Source organism: Cucurbita pepo, chromosome LG15, assembly GCF_002806865.2.
Source record: "Cucurbita pepo subsp. pepo cultivar mu-cu-16 chromosome LG15, ASM280686v2, whole genome shotgun sequence".
Classification (NCBI taxonomy): Eukaryota; Viridiplantae; Streptophyta; class Magnoliopsida; order Cucurbitales; family Cucurbitaceae; genus Cucurbita; species Cucurbita pepo.
The window spans coordinates 2,457,537-2,471,866 of NC_036652.1; the positions used below are offsets into that span (position 1 = coordinate 2,457,537).

The 14,330-nt window shown below is 36.1% G+C and overlaps 2 protein-coding genes across 6 annotated transcripts; both read right to left on the bottom strand.

The window, feature by feature from the left end:
- Nucleotides 1-1,793: 1,793 nt before the first annotated feature.
- On the bottom strand, nucleotides 1,794-8,767 carry LOC111811415. Of its 5 annotated transcripts, none has more exons than XR_002817538.1 (8): nucleotides 8,186-8,767; nucleotides 5,319-7,367; nucleotides 5,169-5,223; nucleotides 3,801-3,949; nucleotides 3,264-3,350; nucleotides 3,018-3,146; nucleotides 2,433-2,625; nucleotides 1,794-2,311 (listed from the first exon to the last, which is right to left on the bottom strand). XR_002817538.1 is itself a non-coding variant. In XM_023698251.1 (8 exons), the coding sequence occupies exons 2-8, from the start codon at nucleotides 8,252-8,254 to the stop codon at nucleotides 2,524-2,526; spliced, it is 2,640 nt and encodes an 879-aa protein (XP_023554019.1). In that variant the 5' UTR covers nucleotides 8,255-8,284; nucleotides 8,370-8,767; the 3' UTR covers nucleotides 1,794-2,523. The 5 variants fall into 5 exon arrangements, 3 of the variants coding, with proteins under 3 accessions (XP_023554019.1, XP_023554020.1, XP_023554018.1); XR_002817539.1 differs by having other exon boundaries at nucleotides 1,794-2,137; nucleotides 2,205-2,625; XM_023698251.1 differs by having other exon boundaries at nucleotides 1,794-2,625; nucleotides 8,186-8,284; nucleotides 8,370-8,767.
- A 1,959-nt stretch (nucleotides 8,768-10,726) lies between these two features.
- LOC111776282 (nuclear transcription factor Y subunit C-2-like) lies at nucleotides 10,727-13,053 on the bottom strand. The gene is made up of 2 exons (XM_023655695.1): nucleotides 12,799-13,053; nucleotides 10,727-11,784 (listed from the first exon to the last, which is right to left on the bottom strand). Exon 2 carries the CDS (start codon nucleotides 11,753-11,755, stop codon nucleotides 11,000-11,002), a length of 756 nt encoding a protein of 251 aa, XP_023511463.1. The 5' UTR covers nucleotides 11,756-11,784; nucleotides 12,799-13,053; the 3' UTR covers nucleotides 10,727-10,999.
- Nucleotides 13,054-14,330: the final 1,277 nt, after the last annotated feature.

Genomic DNA, 14,330 nt, shown 5'->3' on the forward strand with positions numbered 1-14,330 from the left:
TACACATTATGCGTTACAAAGAGATCGTATGTCCCTCCATAAATTATTTTAAAATGATTGATAAAATTATTTTTTTACCATGAAAAATAAAATTTTAAAAATAACAAAAAGGAAATCAAACCACAAATAAAATACAAATAATCGAAGAAAAAAAAAACAAACAAACAAAGAATCTTTGTAAGCTAAATGAGGATAGGGACAACCTGCTCCATGTACCTTGTAATATTTTTTTATTGTCTTTATTATTATAATAATTATAGCTACATAATATTTAAATTTTAAGTTTTATTTTTTTAATTACGGGATAATTTTATATGTTTGAACCATTCAATATTTTAATTTTATGCATAAAATTTCTCTTTTTTCCGTAGGAAATTAACCATTTAAATTATTTTTCGATGCAAAACTAAGTATTTAATTTATTTAGAAACCCATCCATTAGAATTTATTGAATCGAATTTATTTTTGTTTTTTTTTAAAACTAAATTAGGATTAATTCTCTCGAGAAAAAAAGAAATGATTCGTGTGAGTTTTTATTCCGATTAGTATAAAAATTAATCTAGAATTTTGCAATAATGGAAAATGAAATAAGAAGAGATAAGGATGATGAAGTCATCTCGGACTCTACTTCACCTATGAACATCCTTACTTCTGTATTTATAGATTTAAATTTTAGGCTAAATGGATAAAAAAAATATCTTTCACTTTCCATTTTGTTTCAAAAATATCGTTAAACTTTCAAAGTTTCATAATACTTTTAAATTTTTTTAAAAAAATATCTCAAAAATACCCTTAAAATTTTAATATTAAAAATATTTGTATCATTAGTTTTGGACGAAAACGGTTGCTTCAAAAATATTTTTTAAATTTTTAAAAGGGTTTTAAATGAAAAATGTTTCAAAAATACATTTTGTCTTTTCAAAAGTTTCTTAATATTCTTAAAAAAAATTAACTTCAAAAACTTCACAGTTTAAAATATATTTTTTATTATTTGAAACGTTTTTATTATTGTCACGTTTCAAAGATACTCATAAACTTTCAAAAATAATATTAAAAATTTTGGAGATAACTTACACGGTGTTGATATATGTTTTTTGTCTGTGAAAAGTAAGAAAATTATTTAAGTTTATCAATATTATTAAAATAATTTAAGTTGGGAATATTTTATTAATTGAGTATTAACTTTTAATAGAAATAAAGACAAAATTTTGAGTTAACTCATTGAAAATAAAACCAGTTATATAATACTTAAACCTGATTATTAAAAGTAAAATTGGAATATAATGGTTTAAGCCAAATTTAAGAAAGCTTAAACGTTTTAGTAAGTTTAAAATATTAAAAGTATCTAATAATTTTTAAATTCTTTTTTTTGCATCTAATTGGATCGATATACAACGTATTTGAAATAAATTTGAATTTTAGGTTAATAAAATCCTAAACTTTTAATTTCGTGTCAAATAAATTAATAACTTTATAAAAATATTGGTTACGTCAATGTTCTATTAAACACAAAATTTTAAAAAAAAAAATACAATAAACTTGGCAGGTCGAGTTTGACCTTAACACATTACCGAATCATTTTTGGCCAATTCCCAATTGTTTTGAAGCTTGAAAGCTACGAGTTTGATCTTTTAACACATTCAAAGAACCTCTTGCCAACATTCATCCTTCCATTAAAGCTTGGCTGGTCGATCTTCATATGAAACTCCGAGTTTTCTTGACCAAACGAACCATTTCGATTCTTCCCTCGTGTTCTTGTTGGTCGTCTCGAATGATTCATGCTTTATCGGTCATTTTTGCATGTCAAACAGTAAAGACACTTCTATTTTGATTTGCAATGAGCTAAAATAGCTTGTGAATACACATTTATAGGCCTTTAGGAAGCCATAACAAACCAAATAGTCAAATCCTAAGATCTAAACTTGGACTGCGGTTAAATAACATTTAACCACGCCTAGACTTCAAAAGAAATATAAGAAAGTCTCAAAGACTTCCTACATCAATTACCTCCAATTTGACCTCAAGCTCTATCCAAGAAAATAGCAACTTTAGCTGCTGGGCTACGAAGTGCAACGATGGGAACAGTACGGTGACACCGGAGGGCCTACCGAAACCACTCAATCGTATATCCAAAGGGCTAACCAGAATGAAGGTTCGAGTCAGGTGTGGTAGCCAGGATGGGTAGAGAATGAGAATCGATTTACCTATATCTTCGCACTTTCGTTGGACAGTTCCTTGCTGAGGTTACTGGTCGAAACGATCACCGCGAAAGTGTTGCTATTGTTTCTGATCTTTAGCAGTCCAAGGAAACCTCATTGAGAAGAAAGACGTTGAATCACAAAGCAATATATGAAATAATTACTGGAATTACCAAAACAAATAGAATTTGAATTTCTAATCGCATACCAAATAAACAACTTAACACAGCATACCTAAAGAACCCATGAAGTGCAGAAAAAACGAGCACCTTCGAATAAATCGAGGTATGTTTCTCTGTTCATGCCACTAGGGTGTCGTCTATCATCATGATTGATACTCCTGTTTGTGAGATATCTTGCCTACGTTATCCACATACTGCTTCATTCGAGTTGGGTTTGACTCAAATATAAATGGCATTCCCCTTATCTACAAATGAACAAGATGAAAAGGAGAAAACATTCAATTCTCAAGCATAGACGTACAGTCCAACATGATCGTGTCAAAAATCCAGAGCTCCAACACTTCCAAGACTCCAGACCCCATAAAAATAGTAATGTAACAGATCCAAGACTTCAGACCCCATAAAAATAGTAATGTAACAGATACAATATGGAATGTCTAGCTTTCAATAAGTAATACATGGGGAGAGTGCATGCATTCTCTTTACATATCTAAGGTCATTTTTCTCGATTGTACCAAAATCATTAAACAAAAAAATACATGATGATACCAGTAAATCATGAGATGTGAACCGTTCTCCCGAAAAGCAAACCAGAAACATTAGGCATTATTCCTTTGTAGTGACTAGAGCAACATACCTCAATCAAGCAGCCAGAATTAAGTCGGAGGCAGTGACCAGGGGCTACATCCTTGTTATTTATAGAGATTGAGCATTTACCAAGATTCTTCAGGGAGAAAAATCCATCCTGATCTAATTTTATAATTGCCTGGAAAGAGAATATGGGTCGTTCATTTCGATAAGGACACTATTTGAACAGGAGACGAATAAATGTGCAAAAGATATGATAACAATATAATCTGAAAAAAGATTGAATCAACTCTACCTGCCGCCGAGATATTTTGTTACCACTTCCCTCCCTTCCCAAGTCAATGTCCACAATGACATCCTCAGTTGCTCTACCTAATAGAACCTGCAAACAAATGACACTTAATATGCAAAACCAGATAATTTTCCTTTAAGAACAAACCCACTTGCAGTGCTTGCCTTCAGTGCATTTAAACTAGCCGGCTCTAAATCATCGCCAAAGTTATTATATTGAACTCAATCACATCCTTCTCAATTAACAAGTCTGTTCAAGACACTAAGGAAATCATCTAGTGGGAATCACAAGGACAGCAGGACAATGAAGCACAGGGAAGGGAATTCAAAAGAGAGAACAAACTGCCAAAGGAAATTGACCTAATACTCGTATGCTTACTGGACAAAACCATCATATCAGTGTTCTTTGTGGTGGCAAACATCTTAAATTTTATCCAATTGAAGTCATCCAAGGACCTCATAAACTACCCCCCAAACAAGAGATCAGCGATTAATCCACCCGATAAATTGGCTTAGTTGAAATTATAAATCATTGAAATACCTCTGATTTCTTAATGTAATGCTTCGAATATCGGCCATATAGAACTGCTAATGCCCCATGAGAAGCAGTAGATCTTTGCATGTAAGCATTAGCCCCTTGCTCCAGTCGTATGATTCTCTTCTTTGTGTCCACATGTTGATATTTTAAGACTACAAATTAAACAAGAATATAAGAATATTGCATGGCGAACGCCACATTGAACCAAAACAACATTGGAAATATCATATAAGCATTTACATACAAGGATAAAAAAAAAAAATTAAAAAAAAAAAAATGTTATTCAAGGGGAGATAGAACTGAAACGCTAAACTTGGATATCAACCACGTGTAACATATGCAACAGTGTGGTCGAGTAATGTCAAAATAATATTCAGCCAATTGTACGCACACTATGGCTGGACAGCAGATTATCAGCTAGTTCTTGCCAAAATGCATTAAGAGCACTTACAGGCTATCAAAAGCCAGCTACGATTCAATATCAATACTAAATATGGAGACGTGGCTTCTTTCAAAAACCAAGTTTGGAATATATAGTAGCTTCTGTACAGGGGATATCAACTTTCCATACAATATTTTTTATATTGTAACAATTTATAGTCTTTTTTATGAATAAATGGACTTTCATTAAGAAAAAAAAATGAAAGAATACGAAGGCAAACAATATATTTTTTATATTGTCACAATTTATAGCTAGTTCGCACATTACAATCATGCATGTCTAAATACATTTCTTTCCAAACATTTAAAAGACTGAATAGAAACAGTTCGATGATGCAATCCATTGATGGCAGAGCACCAACCAATATAGAACCAAGAAAGTACCAGAACAGATATTAAATGAAAGGGTTTAGAAACTATGACGTTCATTATTTCATTTCAAAGAAGATAACAAGGAATAATGCAATTAGAAGTTTTGTTAGAATGTTTACTAAAAGTGACAAGAAATTGCATAAATTGTCATTTTATCCTTTTGATTATAACCTGAGAAGGAAAGCTAAAATATAATGATTTCAATGTATAATTCACACTTGAACCATGCAAAATCTAATAATATCAATTTGGTAAACTTTAAACCAAAAACCGAATTTAGAAGCACTTCTGATTTCAATCTATTTAAATTAAATGATCACAAACAAAGAGTGCTTCAATCCTACATATGATACCAGATCTTCTGAAATCCCATGTGCAACATTCAAACACACACCCATGCACAAAGGTAAATAATAATCTATTGATACTTCATCCTCACAAGGCAAGCACCATAGGATTTCTATTAGCAAGGCCGCAACATAATTAAGAATTGATTTAACCAGAAAATACATTGATCAAAATTACGCATTCAATAATAATAAGTCATCTATATGTTACCTTCTTCACTTGAATACAAATCCTGATCTTCTGGATCCAAGTCCATATCAAGTATCTGAAAGAGAAAGTTTTAAGAAACTGTAAGAGACAAATAGAGCAAGAGATACAAATAACTATCTGTCACTCAACTATTTATCATAGAAATCTTACCATTGCTTCAATATCTGAAAAATGAGGTACATCATCTTCACTGTCAATAGATAACTCTTCTTGATCAGATGTCGAAGATAGTCCACCTTGTTCAACACCAAAAGTACCTCTAGTACCCCCTTCCTGTGATAAACGATGATCTTTCAAAGAAGCCAATATATCTGGTTCCTGTTTAATGTCACAGGCAGCACTTGGTGGATACATTCTAACATTGTCAGAATCAAAGCCTGGCTTATCTGCATGAGCATTCAAAAAATTCTCACCAAGATGATTTACCCGGGAAATTTCATTGTTCTCTTCCTTGAGCACAGCTGGAAGGGCAGCATCACTATTTCCATTTATGGAGCCAACATTACTCACAGATGGCAAGTGTCTGGCGTTGCTATGGGATGATCTATAATTAACACCAGCTCCACCAACTGGATGCTTTTCACCTCTTTCAGAAAAACCATGCAATCCCGATAGAACACGAGGTTGTCCATGATTTTTCCTCTCCCTCCCAAGGTTTTGAGTCTCACCAGATTTTTCATTATAAGTGAAATCCTTGGTAGATGAAAAGGTAGTATTGATGCAATCTTGAAAATTGTATCCCATCGTAGCCATTGTTGACAATGGAGGTAGGAAAACATCATCATTGCTCGGGATGTCTGGGTCTTCTGTGTTCAAAGTACAAAAAAGAGGTTCATCACCTTTTACAGGACACTGACTGTTCAAAGATGCAGATGGCGAAGAATGAGCTTCAGAAGTACAATCCAAATGTCCAACACCACAGTCGGATCCTTTTTCATATAACCCTCCAGAACATGCTGTGGGGGGATCTACCATTGTATCAGTTGGTAACACTGTTTCTGCATTAATTGCATTAGTTGTTTGATCATGATTGATTTCATTTGGTGAATTCAACAAAAGCGAGCTCAAACCATCATAATATGACTTATCAAGCGCATCCTTTCCATCAACATCCATGAAAAGTAGCTCGTCCTCATTGCTCATGTTCATAAGAGAATTGGACAGTTCTGCAAGATAAACTTCAGCAGTGGCATTTGGACTTTTCAAATGATCTTGCTCAACTTCAATCTTCAACTTTAAGTCAGAGTAAGCATCATAGCCTGCTACTCTTGCATTTTGAATGTTTTTGTTCCCATCATCATCAGGTAGTTCAAAAGAGTTGCTTGTAGGTATATCCTTATCTGCAAAGCCAACATCAATTGGCAAGGCTGGTACTGAGGCATTTCTCCATATTGGCATACCAGGAAGCGGAGATGAGTACTCAACATTGTGAAATGATGCACCAGATTCAGAAACAGGAGAGTTAAAGACATTGTTATCCTCTAGTTCAGAGCCCATCACTCTCTGATCATTGCTCAGTTGCCCAAAAGTAGAAGGTCTTGCCTCCAAATCATTTTCAAAGATACTATGGACTGGAAAACCAGTCGATGGAGCCAATCCCTCAACATGAGAATCAATTGCAGAAGGAGGCAGACTCTCTCTCATACTGTGAGAAATTCCCTCCTGTCCATTATCCAGATTCCTGGGAAAATGCTTTTCAACTGTACCTTGACATCCAGATTGAAAAGTGTGCTCCACATCATCAGTATTCATCACATTCTGAGAGAAATCACATGGCAAGATCCCCATCTCTGAGCTCTGAAGTCCAAAATCATCAGATATTGGAGGGATACAATTTCCGGACATAGGCTCTTCAACAACATAGTTACTATTACTGGGTCCAACAAGAAAATTCAGGTCCATAGGGTTATTAAATGGTTCATTGCAAACTCTTTTACGCAAAGCATAGTAGCAATGGCGTACACTCCCAGATTTTCTCTTCCCACCAATATATTTGGTTTCTTTTGGATTCCCAAATTTGTTGAACTTTGACGGAAGAATGGAAGAAGAACGCTCGAAGTCAATCATGGACATAGATGCATCTTCGGATACAATTGGATCATAAAGTAAAGAATGCCATCGTTCTTGCAATTCTCTTACTGTGTATCTTCGAGAAAACTGCACAGCACCTTTGGCAAGGGACTCCAAGGAAGCACCTGCCTAGATGTTTAAACAATTAAAATGTGTACCAAGAAGCACCAATACGCTAGTTCTCTTGACAGAAAAAAAAGCATTGGAATTCGTCCAAAATAACTAGCACGTATACAAAAAACCTGAAGCACAGTCCCTTCAGCGACATTAGATAAAATTGGAAAGAACCTGTAGCATAATCCATGGTCTACTAATTTGTGGCTCACGAAGAAGAAGAGAATTCACCACTTATGAATCAAGGTGCAAGAAACGAAATCCTATCAAACCTCTTGCTTGCTTTTAAGGACACTGACAATTCAATTGTTCTCTTACATCCTCGACTCGAGAAAATGAAAGTTACATAACATAGCATGCCTTAAGAGTGCTTTAAAATCGTAGACGCATCTTCGATAATTAAACCTGTTCTTCATATATAAATTTTGAATTATAACTTCCAGACAGATAAGGCAGTTAAAGGCTTTCTAGTTATAAAAATGAAAGTTCCTATTTGAACAATCCCATGGATTTTCTAGCACAAACATCGCGCCTACCATAACTTGAACCTCAAGTGATAGAGACTACGCAGTGAAGGAGATGGTCCCACAGTTTAACACAAATTTTCAACAAGAACAATACAATATCATAATCACCATGAGGAAGAAAAAATTTAAGGCATTCAACAGTAAGGAACAAAACGGCAATCAAATTTATAACAATTCAGCTGTAAGAAATTCAATTCGCCCGATTGACTTAGACGGCCACAATTGAGACAATCAACCGCGAGTAATCGAAAGTAACAGTCTACGGATGAATCTTAAAAATGGCTCAAAAGAGGGAAATAGTTTTACCTCAACTGCGTTCTTGAGCAGAATATCATCTTCAGGAGTCCAAGGCGCGACGGGGGCAAGAGCTCCCATCTCCCTAAAGCAACAATTCCTTACCAGACCCTGTATAGAAAGCGTGTACTGTTGAAACCAACCGTAACAGCGAGAGAAGGAAGACGAAAGGTATGAAAATCGCCACTAGTTCTACCCGGCAGCAAGTTGTTCCACCGTGGCAGTCAAAACGCACAATCGCTGGTTGTGAAGAGGTCCGTCGCACACACCGCCATCAGAAAATCGTGTCGATCGCAGCAGTATGCTCGTAGTGGCAGCACACTGCCCGTCGCGTCACTACGTACGGTACCGCCTTACGCCGCGTGTAATCAAAATGACGTGGCGGTTAGTGAATTTAGGCTCGCCGGTGAAGAAAACAAAAACGCTGGTCAGAGTAATCGAGGGCCTTCCCACGCCTGAGACTGCAGCGATAGCGTCGGAGAGGAGGCGCAGTCGCCGGAAATGAAGAAGACGAGGGCGAGTGTTTGGCGGCTCGAACACACGTGAGAGGGAGCTGGAAGAAAGAGGATGGGGCTCATGAGCCTTAGGGTTTTCTTTAATTTCCTTCCCTTTTAATTTATTTATTTATTTATTTTATTTATTTATTTCATAGGGAAAATGGCACATAAATAAAAGAAAAAAAAACTGACATAGTTATTGTTTTTATATTAGTTTAAAATTTTCACTAATTATTTATTTTAACATATTTTTAACAAAATTAATTTAATATAGTTAAATTAAAATGGATTATTTTTTCTTATAACTCAAATGTATAACTAAATTAAAAATAAAAAATTGTATTTCTAACCCGATATAATATTTGGAAAATATATTATAATAATTAGTTATAAAATATATCTTAGATATTTATAATCAATTAATAGTATATTTTTCTCTTATTTTTAAATATTAGTTGGTAGTTTGTATCCTATTACCCCTATTTCTCGTTCTTAATATTACTTTTTAATTAAAAATTTTCTAAAAAAAGTTTTTTTTTTTTAATTTTAAATAGATTATCTCTTTTTAATATTATTTCTTTAAAATTTATGAGTATTTTTTAAAATTTGTATTACGGGTAAGACTATTCTTGAACTTTAAACAAAAATATCAATGGTCATAGCTTCCTTAGGCTCGGGTTTCTTCTTCTTCTTCTTCGACTCCTTCCTCTTGCCACCCAACCACCTATTTTCGCATCCGAGCTACTATTTCTATGATTTTGATTGTTATTTCATTTGACACTATGTTAGTCTTCTCTTTCTTTCGTATTTTGTTTAACTTATAAGTTTTAGGATAATCGATAATTTTCTATTTGGTTGTTGAGCAAAAGATTAGAATTCACCTTTCTCGGGAAGATGAATTTGGTGAATATTGATTGTGAACATGTTTTCATCTAGACTAAAGGGTGGAGGATTTAGTTTGTGTTGATGCGAAAATCTGGTAAAAAAAAATCTCACCTCAACATTCACCTGCTTCAATGGTAAATTTATAATTTGAAAAAAAATAAGTGACGTGAAAAATAGAGTAGAGGTGTGCACAGGTATGATGCTTGCTACACCGACTCTAATACTTTAGCTAGAGAGGTTGACGGTAGCAAACTTAGCTTTTAGAGAACTTTTAAAGGATGAAAAAGAAATCGAAAGATCAAACTATTTGATATGCGGTTAAAATGATGTATTTATAAGAAAAATAACCTAGGGTTTCTCTTTCCCTCTTAGGATTAAGATGCGAGTTTTACGCTCAATAATGAGTTGACCCATAAGTCTACTTTCGTTCGGGATTTATTTACTAGTCTTTTCCTAGCTTTTGACCTATTTGTCGGACCCAATTTTACCAACAATAGTAGTTCCCAATCCCAAGTTGGGGTTTATGGTTTAACTCGGGATTGTCATAGTGCAAAATTTATGGTGTACTCTTCTCTTTAACGACATGTGTAACATATCAAATTAAGCCCTTCGATGATTCGAGGAAGGGCCCAAATCATGAATTCTAATGGAAAATATAATCAAATCATATGTAGATTTAACTAATTTATAGATTTAAACCCAAATCATTGAAGTCAAGTTAGGCATGACTTATACCGTACTTATCTTCTACGACGACCTTAGGCATATGTTCTTAGTTCGATTTGAGATGGTCTCTAGATTTTGGACGTTGATTCTGGAGTTGACTTTACCTTAAATTCAATTATAGGGTGACCAATCTTTAGTGGTTGACCAAATATTTTCATTTGGAAACTATCAAGTTCCGACTCGATTTTCCAATGACAATTTTCTTTCATCTCCTCATGTCACCTATGTCATTGGTTTTGAAAAAACTCTACCCATCCTCTAATTTGATCTCGATATTCCTACCGTGTCTTCATGCCACCTATGTTATTGTCGTGTAGAACTATTTCACGTGTCGTTGACATCACAATTCACCAAACCCTAAACCCGCTTCATCTTCTTTCAAGAAAGCTTTTTAGCAAGTGATTTTTAGCTCAAAATCTTCATCCTTTCTACTTTGAACCTAAAATTACAATCAAAGTTGTTTTTTTGGCAAAGTTGGATCCTCTTCCACATGCATTGTTGTACATTACAGTAATAGATAGTCAGAGTAATAAGAGATGAACACCCTCTCATCATACAAACTCAACTGCCCAACTTCTCCTCATTCACAAGTCCTCTACTAAGAGATCTTCTTTTATGAACTAATCTACACAGTCGACATCGCCTCTCTATCGATATATCACGACTGTCCTGAAAACACGTACTACTTTTTTACCTACATGTCGCTTTGCTGCTGAGTTCATTGCTGCTGCTGCTGCTGCTGCTGCTGCTGAGGTTGAGTGTGCGGCCATGGCATGAACGGCATAGGTGGTCGTGGCTGTTGCACAGTGGCACCGTACACGTTCGCTTGATCCAATTGCTTCCCCATGATCATCCCCGTCGCACCAACTGGATGCTGCGAGGGAACATAGTAATAAGGAATATCAGCTGGGGAACCAACTACAGGAATAGAGGCTTTAGTGATTCCGAGGCCTTCCTCTTTCAGTTCGTCTCTAGGAATAATATCAACCAAGAAATCGAAGACATCGGTCCTCGAAATTGCAGCTGCAATATCGTTCTTCTGTAAAGTTCTCCTTTTGTTCTCTTCTGTATGAATCCAGGATCGTAGAGTCAATTCCAAGATGAACATTTCACACGCCTTTGCGAATACAACGGGTGCTTCAGCTGAAATCATTCGAACGTCTTCATCCGCTTTCATTATCTTCTTGATTCGAGCAAGGGGGAGACTATGGTTCTTGAAGTCAGTTGTTTGTTCAATCTCTTGCATTTGGTTTGCCCAAAACATTTGGTGTTGTTGTTGCTGGTGGTGGTGGAAGTGCTGAGCCTGCTGAAAGGCAAGCTGAGTTGGGGGAACTGTAATAGCGGGTGTTCCGGAAGCCACCAACGGAGCTGTTTGGTAAGGATTAGAATATGTGCCTGCACCGCCCGCACCGCCCACACCGCCTGCAGGCTGCTGTGATTGTTGCTGATGCTGTGAACGCTCTGATTGATCCATGGCTCACAATACTTGGTGTATATTCCACACTGTTCATCAAAACACAATTTCTATCATGCTTAAACAACATCATAGCTTTAATCATCGATCTAGGTAACCGCTCAACCTCACCGCTAGCAGATATTGTCGAGGTTTACACGCCCTAATAAATGGTGTTTCATTCTCCTCCCCAACCGATGTAGGATCTCACAATCCACCCCTTCAGAACCCAGCGTCCTCGCTAGCACTCGTTCACTTCTCTAATCGATGTGGACCCCCCAATCCACCCCCTTCAGGGCCTAGCATCTTTGCTGGCACACTACCTCGTGTCTTCCCCTTCGGGACTAAACCTCGTCGCTGGCACATCGCCTAGTGTCTGGCTCTAATACCATTTGTAACTGCACAAGCTCACCACTAGCCGATATTGTCCTCTTTGGGCTTTCCCTTCCGAGCTTCCTCTCAAGGTTTTTCAAACACGTCTAATAAGGAGAGGTTTCCACACCCTTATAAAGGTGTTTCGTTCTCCTCCACGACCGATATGGATCTCACAATCTTTTCCCAAGCAATTAAAAAGAATTGGGGAGTGGCTCCATGCCCCAAAATAGAACCTAGAAAACACTCATATATCCACTCACAGAAGAATTTGTTCAAGCTAAAAAAGTTCATCAGGAGTGAAACAGAGAGTAATCATTCAGAGAAAAAGAATCATCAAAAGAGTAATTATTAAAGAACTTCTCAGCTCTCCAATCTGCCCTAACTTCAAACTCAATTGAATCCTACTGGATCTCCAACAGAACGCCATCGAAAACAGGAATTCATATCCAGAGCTTCGATTGTATGAATTGCTTAGCCATGGATTTCAATTTCAAAAGCATAAAATTAACACAAACGAAACAGTATTGAAATCGTTATCATGCAGCAGAGAAAAACAAAACCCGATCAAGGCAGAATCAAACGAAAAGAGGGAGTGAGTACCAAATAATCGATGGCCATAATCCAAAACACTAAATAAAAAGCAAAATAAGAAGAAGAAGAAGAAGAAGAAGAAGAAGAAAGAAGATCACCTCTGATTTTGAAATCCGAAACCGAACTCCACCAAAGTTCTTCAGTAGCAGAGAAGAAAACCTAAGAGAGAAGGATTAACAGAGGTTGAAAAGAAGGTGTTGAGAGGGAGAGGGATGATATAGAAGAGAAACGTGTCGAGGCGTGAGAGCTATGGCGGAGGGCAAGTGGCGGAGAGAGAGTGGGCGGGGGAGACGGAAGATGGTGAAAGGGATGTTTTTCTGTAGAAAACAATGGCGTATCTGTGCTCTCTCTGTCTTTCCTGAATGGCCCATTTTCCTTTTTCTTTTCTTCTTGGTCCAAATGGGTTTTTTTTGCGTTGCTCCTAGGTCAATAGCAACGCACCACGTGTCTACATGGTCGAGTCCGGTTGGGTTGAGGATTTTTTTTTGACCCAATCTAAAAATTTGGGTTGGTCCGATGGATAACCCAACCTAACCCAATTCAACCCGAAAATTCTCATAACCCGAATTAGGGTTGAGTTAAGGTTCATATCTAACTTCTGTCAAAAAAAAAAAAAAAAAAAAAAAAAAAAAAAAAAAAAAAAAAAAAAAAAAAAAAAANATTGTTAATGAATCAACTTTCGTATGCCACCTGTCATAATTAATGGAGTGCAGAGCACAGGCTGGAGAGATACAGAGATAATATTTCGTGGAGAGTATAAAAAATGCCATCAAAATACTTTTCATCCACAGTGTTTCAGCTTAAATCAAAATTTCCTTACCACTTCAGTCAGATCGAGAGACGAGAAGGAGAGATCAATGACTAGGAGGCGTGACAACCCAACCCAACCCAACCCATAACCGTGTATTTTTAGTTGGGTTAAGGTTGTTCCATTTTTTTTTTTTTTTTTAATTTAGAAAACTCTCCTTAAAAAAATGTCACATAACTAACATCTGTCAAAGAAAATGTCACGTACCCAACCTCACCCAACCTCAGTACAAAACAATGTCATATAAAAAAAAAATGTCACCTGACATAGTTAATGGAGTGGAGAGCACAGACAGGAGAGGCAGAGATAGTATTAGTGGAGAGTGTAAAAAATGCCATCAAAATACTTCTCATCCTCCGCATTTCAAATCAAAATTTCCTTACCACTTCAGTCTAAATTCGAGAGATGAGAAGGAGAGATCAATGACGAGAAGGCGTGACAACCCAACGAGAAGGAGAGATCAATGACCAGAAGGCGCCACAGCCCAACCCAACCCTCTATTTTTGGGTGGGATTAATGTTGTTCCAATTTTTTTTTTTTTTAAATTTAAAAAACTCTCCTTAAAAAAATGTCACATAACCAATTATCTATCATAAACAAGCCACATAATTGTCCTTTGTCAAATAAAAAAACGTCACCTTTTTTACCATAATTAATGGAGTGCAGAACACAGACTCAAAAGATGCAGAGATAGTATCTGTGGAGAGTGTAAAAAATGTCATCAAAATACTTCTCATTCATAGTATTTCAGTTTTATTAAATCAAAATTTTCTTACCACTTCCGTCTAAATCTAAGAGATCGAGAGACGAGAAGGAGAGACC